Source organism: Anolis carolinensis, chromosome 1 (genome assembly GCF_035594765.1).
Source record: "Anolis carolinensis isolate JA03-04 chromosome 1, rAnoCar3.1.pri, whole genome shotgun sequence".
NCBI lineage: Eukaryota > Metazoa > Chordata > Lepidosauria > Squamata > Dactyloidae > Anolis > Anolis carolinensis.
The window spans coordinates 29,136,186-29,142,185 of record NC_085841.1 but is presented as its reverse complement, the minus strand read 5'-3'; the positions used below and the strand labels follow the sequence as shown (position 1 = coordinate 29,142,185).

General features: G+C 43.9%; 1 protein-coding gene across 4 annotated transcripts in view; it reads left to right on the top strand.

Moving 5' to 3' along the window:
* The first annotated feature begins 2,571 nt into the window (after positions 1-2,571).
* Positions 2,572-6,000, top strand: part of ubr2 (ubiquitin protein ligase E3 component n-recognin 2) — a 77,052-nt gene continuing 73,623 nt past the window's right edge. For all 4 annotated transcript variants that reach the window (XM_008125791.3, XM_008125789.3, XM_008125792.3 and 1 more), the window contains exon 1: positions 2,572-2,713. In XM_008125791.3, the coding sequence (XP_008123998.1) occupies positions 2,636-2,713 (78 nt within the window). In that variant the 5' untranslated portion in view covers positions 2,572-2,635. The remainder of the gene's footprint in view (positions 2,714-6,000) is intronic.

The following is a 6,000-nucleotide window of genomic DNA, read 5'->3' as shown; positions in this document are numbered from 1 at the left end:
CTCTGTCCAGAAATATTGATTTTGGGAACAATAATTAAGAACAAAGTAGTAGAACAATCTCTCTTTGGGTTGCTGTGAATTTTCCAGGCTGTATGGTTATGTTTCAGAAGCATTCTCTCCTGACCTTTCACCCACATCCATGGCAGGCATCCTCAGAGGTTGTGAGGTCTGTTGAAAACTAGATGAGTGGGTTTATATATCTATGGAATATACAGGGTGGGAGAAAAAACTTTTTTCCCGCCTGAAGCAAGTGTGACTGTTGTAATTGATAACCTTCATTAGCACTGAATGGCCTTTCAGCTTCAAAGCCTGGCTGCTTCTTGCCTGGGGGAATCCTTTGTTGGGAGATGTTAACTGGCTCTGATTGTTTCATGCCTGGAATACCCCTGTTTTCTGAGGGATGTTCTTTATTTGTTATCTTGATTTTAGAATTTTTTTTCATACAGGTAGCCAGATTTTGTTCATTTTCATGGTCTCCTCCTTTCTGTTTAAGTTGTCCACATGCTTGTGGATTTCAGTGGCTTCTCTGTGTAATCTGACATGGTAGTTATTGGAGTGGTCCAACATTTCTGTGTATTTCTGTGTTCTCAAATAATATGCTGTGTCCAGATTGGTTCATCAAGTGCCCTGCTATGGCTGACTTCTCTGGTTGGATTAGTCTGCAGTGCCTTTCATATTCCTTGATTCGTGTTTGGGCAGTACTGTGTTTGGTGGCCCCTATGCAGACTTTTCGAGAGCTGCACGATATACGGTAGATCACAGCTGATCTCCAGCTAGAGTGCTCAAGGGACAAGGCTTCCCAGTTCTCGGTGTCTATTCCACAGTTTTTAAGGTTAGCTTTAAGCCCATCTTTAAATCTCTTTTCCTGTCCACCAACATTATGTTTCCCATTCTTGAGTTGGGAGTATAGTAGCTGCTTTGGGATGGTAATCAGGCATTTGGAAAACAAGGTATTTAGTCCAGCGGAGGTGATGGCGTAGGAGCATCGCTTCAATGCTGGTGGTCTTTGCTTCTTCCAGAACGCTGACATTTGTCCGCCTGTCTTCCCAAGAGATTTGCAGGATTTTCCAGAGGGAATGCTGATGGAATCGTTCCAGGAGCTGAGTGCAATGTCTGTAGACAGTTCACATTTCACAGGCATATAAAAGGGTTGGGGTGCCAATCTTCTTTATATACAAAAATACAGCCTGTGGATTTATGTGCACACAGAACTTGAAAAGTAGTTGGTCAATCAACTTGAAATTTTGATACAACATGCATACCAATATGCATGTGTCTTAATAATGAGTTTGGGGCAGGGAGAACCACGGGTGATGGGATATGCAGTATTTTCAATCACATCACCTCCCACAGACCACTGCGACTTGCACCAATGACAAATCAGGACCAAACTTGGCATATAGACCTCCCATGCCCTGGTGCAGTTAGGGGAGGACAAACTATGGATGATGGGATATGCAGTACTTTCACCTGAATCAGACCACTGCAACCCCAACGGACAACATGGACCATATTTGGCACGGAGACACTCCATTACCCACTTCACCTCATGATGCTGACAGGAAGAGAATGGACCACAAATGATGGGATTGCAGTACCTTCACCAGATTCATCTCCAAATACAACAAACCGCAGAGACCACACAAATGTCAAACATGGACCAAACAAGGAACACAGATTCCCCATGATCAACAGAAAATACTGGAAAGGTTTGGGGGATATTGGCCTTGATTTACGGGAATTATAATTCACCTGCAGCCAGAGAAATTGTGACCCCCACCGACAATGTACCAGGACAAAACTTGGCACAGAGAGCCCCCATGACCAACATAGTAAAGGTAAAGTTTTCCCCTGACGTTAAGTGTAGTCATATCTGACTCTGGGTGTTGGTGCTCATCTCCATTTCTAAGCCGAAGAGCCAGCGTTGTCCGTAGACACCTCCAAGGTCATGTGGCCGGCATGACTGCATGGAGAGCCGTTACCTTCCCGCCGGAGCGGTACCTATTGATCTACTCACATTGGCATGTTTTCGAACTGCTAGGCTGGCAGAAGCTGGAGCTAACAGGAGGCGCTCATTCCGCTCCCGGGATTTGAACCTGCGACCTTTCGGTCTGCAAGTTCTGCAGCTCAGTGATTTAACACACTTCGCCACCGGGGCTCCTCCACACATGACCAACATACTGCTGTGGTATGTTGGAGTTGACATTGATTATGAGAGTTGTAATTCACCCTTATCCAGAGTGCACTAAACCCAGCCGATAACGGATCAGGACCAAACTTGGCACGCAGACTCAACATGGCCCATACACGCTTAAGCGGCTGAAGGGGGAAAGGAAAGGGCCTGAGGCTGTAAGGAATGGTGGGAGTTGAAGTCCTAAACACCTGGAGGGCCCAAGTTTGCCCATACTTGGCACGGAGCCTTTCACCTCCTTAAAACTACACCTCCCAGGATGCTCCGCGCGGGACCAAAATGGCCTCTCTTCCGGAACAGGGCTGCTTAAGTAAATAGAGGCGTGGCTGGGTGGGGGCGTGGCCTCTGGGCGGAAGTGGGCTCTTCCTGGCGAGCCTGCTTCCGGTTGTCACTTACTCGTCGGCGGGGGAGGAAGAAGGAGGAGGAGGAATCAGCCGAGGGAAGATGGCGTCGAGCTTGGAGGCGGAGGTCCAGGCTTTCGACGGGAGCTTGCTGGAGTGCTCCGCCGAGGAGACCGCGCTGGTGAGGGGAGGATGAGGAAGAAAGGCCTTAGAAGGGAGGGAAGAGAGCGAGGAGGGAAGTGAGTGGGCTGCCCAAGTTGAGGCCCTTTCGTCCGAAATCGTGGTGGGGGATTTCGAGTTTATGGTTCATTAGCACTACATTTGTCCATCTATGTTTGATATGCACACCATGTACACACAGTCCGGAGGTATTTGATACATGATTCTTTTTAATAATTTAGACCTGAGTTTCTCAAGCTGTGCTCCTTCAAATGTTTTGGGCTTCAGCTCCCACAATTCCTAACAGCTGCAGCCCAAAACACCTGGAGGAGCGCAGTTTGAGAAACAGGAAGCAAAGTTTGTGTCCATCGACCCATCAGAAAAGCAGGGATGTCTCATGGCACTTCCACACAGCCATATAACCCAGATTATCAAAACAGAATAACCCATAATAGCCGGGTTGCTGTGAGTATTCCGGGCTGTATGGCCATGTTGCAGAAGCATTCCCTCCTGACGTTTTGCCCGCATCAATGGTAGGCATCCTCAGAGGTTGTGAGGTACGTTGGAAACTTGTCAAGTGGGGTTCATATATCTCTAATAATGTCCAGGGTGGGAGAAAGAGCTCTTGCCTGTTTGAGGCAGGTATGAATGTTTCAATTGGCCACCTTGATTAGCATTGAATAGCCTTTCAGCTTCAGGGTCTGGCTGCCTGGGGGAAATCATTTGTTGTAAGGTGTGAGCTGGTCCTGATTGTTTTCTGCCTGGAACTCTCCTGTTTTCTGAGTGTTGTTCTTTATTTACTGTCATGATTTTAGAGTTTTTAAATACTGGTTGCTAGATTTTGTTCATTTACATGGTCTCCTCCTTTCTGTTGAAATTGTCGACATACTTGTGGATTTCAGTGGCTTCTCTGTGTAGTCTGACATGGTGATTGTCAGAGTGGTCCAGCATTTCTGTGCTCTCAAATAATATGCTGCGTCCAGGTTGGTTCATCAAGTGCTCTGCTATGGCTGATATCTCGGGTTCGATTAGTCTGTCAGAGTGCCTTTCATGTTCCTTGATTTATGTTTGGACAATCTGTGTTTGGTGGTCCCTATGTAGACTTGTCCACAGCTGCACGGTATACGGTAAACCCATACAGAGGTGAGAGGATCCCTCTTATCCTTTGCTAAACATAGCATTTGTTGGATTTTCTTAGTGGGCTTGTAGATAGTTTGTAGAGTGAAGTGCTTTGAATTGTGTTATCCGAGTACACACTGCCACATATCTAAGTTCAAAGCAGATAATGTGAGATTTTATTCAGCTGTGTGGAAGGGGCCATAGATATGCATTCGTATGAATCATCACATATTAAGGAACACACACACACACACATATATATATAGAAAAATGATACTAAAAAGGGTTTGGCTGCTGCTGGTCCGTTTCAGAGTGGCAAAGACTTTATATAAAAGGGAAGGAAGCCACTTTATTTCATTCTGGCCTAACATCCTTTGAAAACTATACATCTTTTGGGATGGCTTTTTTTTTTTGTTCGACCACAATTTTACAAAACCTTTAGCTTTATCAGCCAAAGTCTGTTGGCACTTCACCAAACTACACATCCCAGGATTCCATACCATTGAGCCATGACAGTTCAAGATGTGTCAAATTGCATTAAATCTATCTTTTGTCAGGGTATAAATTAGCATCAAAAGAATAAGTACCCAAACAAATGCTTTCCGAAAAGAGCAGATGAACAGAAGGAATTTCCCCCCATCTCTTGAATGCCAATATGTGGTGTCTAAACTGCTCAAAGACAGAGCTCTTCCATACAGCCATATAATCCAGAATATCAAGGCAGGTAATTCACAATATCTTATTTGAACTGGTTATCTGAGGGTACACTGCCATATAATCCATGTCAATGTAGATTTTATACAACTGTGTTGAAGGGGCCTAAGTCCCTGTGGATAATTGAAGTATTTTGGATTTTAGAATTCTGGGTAGCAATGCTTTCTCTCATGTGGACAGTTTTGGATTTTGCAGAATTTTGGATTTTCTGATAAGGGATACTCAACTTGAAAGGGACCAAAGGAAAGTTTTAGATAAATACTGGTAATTGCAAAAGGGAAGGATTTGTGGGTGCAAGAAAGGTGAATCCCAGGGAATTGTCATGGCTGTGACTTCACAGCTGAGGAAAAAGGTCTGGATTTCAAGATCTATATGCAGTAGGGCTATATCTCAAGCGACAGGGAATGGTGATACCTGATTAGGGCAAAGCTCTCAGGCATATTCAGGTTTGGGGAGACAAACTCTTGGTGAGCAAAAGGAGTGAAAGGAAGGAAAATAAGAATTGTGTTGGCACAGGAAAGGGGAGGGACTTGCCCCTCTTGTTAGGAAACAAGTTAGGCAATGATTTCTGCAAAGTAAAGCAAGTTCAGGTGTTCTGTCTGATTCAGCAAAAGGTTGGACAGCATGTGAAGGACAGGAGCCCCCTGAATGTAGACTGTAAGAATTCATGGTATTGCAAAGCACACTCAAATCTCAGAAGAGATTTAGTTTTCATAATGTTATGTAGCATGTTTATGGGGAACAGCTAACAAAACTAATCTTGCCAGTTATTGAATTTATGTTGAGATGAGAGTGGGTTTGCGTAACCTGGCCAGACTTCATTTGATCAAGTGTACTCATTTTATATATGCTGCTTTGTATTGAAGATTTAGCAATTTGATTCTGAAATGAAAGATGTACTTTGAATGTTTAACTTGTTTAGATATTAATACTGCCGTATCCCCAGGAGGGCTGAATAATTTTCATAAACAGGCTCCTATGATTTACGTTATAACTCTGAATGTTTGATAATTCATACTTTTTTAATTTTAAAATTAGGAGATATGAAGAGCATTTTCATGAAAATTTAACTACCTTTGAAATCTCTGTGTTTATATAAACACAACTTCTGAGTACTGTCAGATTTGTGCTTTAGCAGTCTAGTACTGACAGATGGCTCAAGTTCATCTGCCCCTTCTGGGAATATTTTTTCTTGTCAACTGCTGTCAAGTTGACTTGTACTTAGACTTATGGCAACCCCATGAATGAGAGCCCTCTAAAAGTCACCCTATCATCAACAGCCTGGTTCAGACGTTGCATACCCAAGGCTTTGGCTATCTTGACTGAGTCTGTCCATTTGGAATGCAGCTGCCCTTTTTTCTCACTCTTTTCTGCCTTAACCAAGCATTATTGTCTTTTCTAGTGAGTCATGCCTTCTCATGATACAGCCAAAGTACAGCAGACTCTGTTTAGTTATCTTGGCTTCTAAGAATTTGT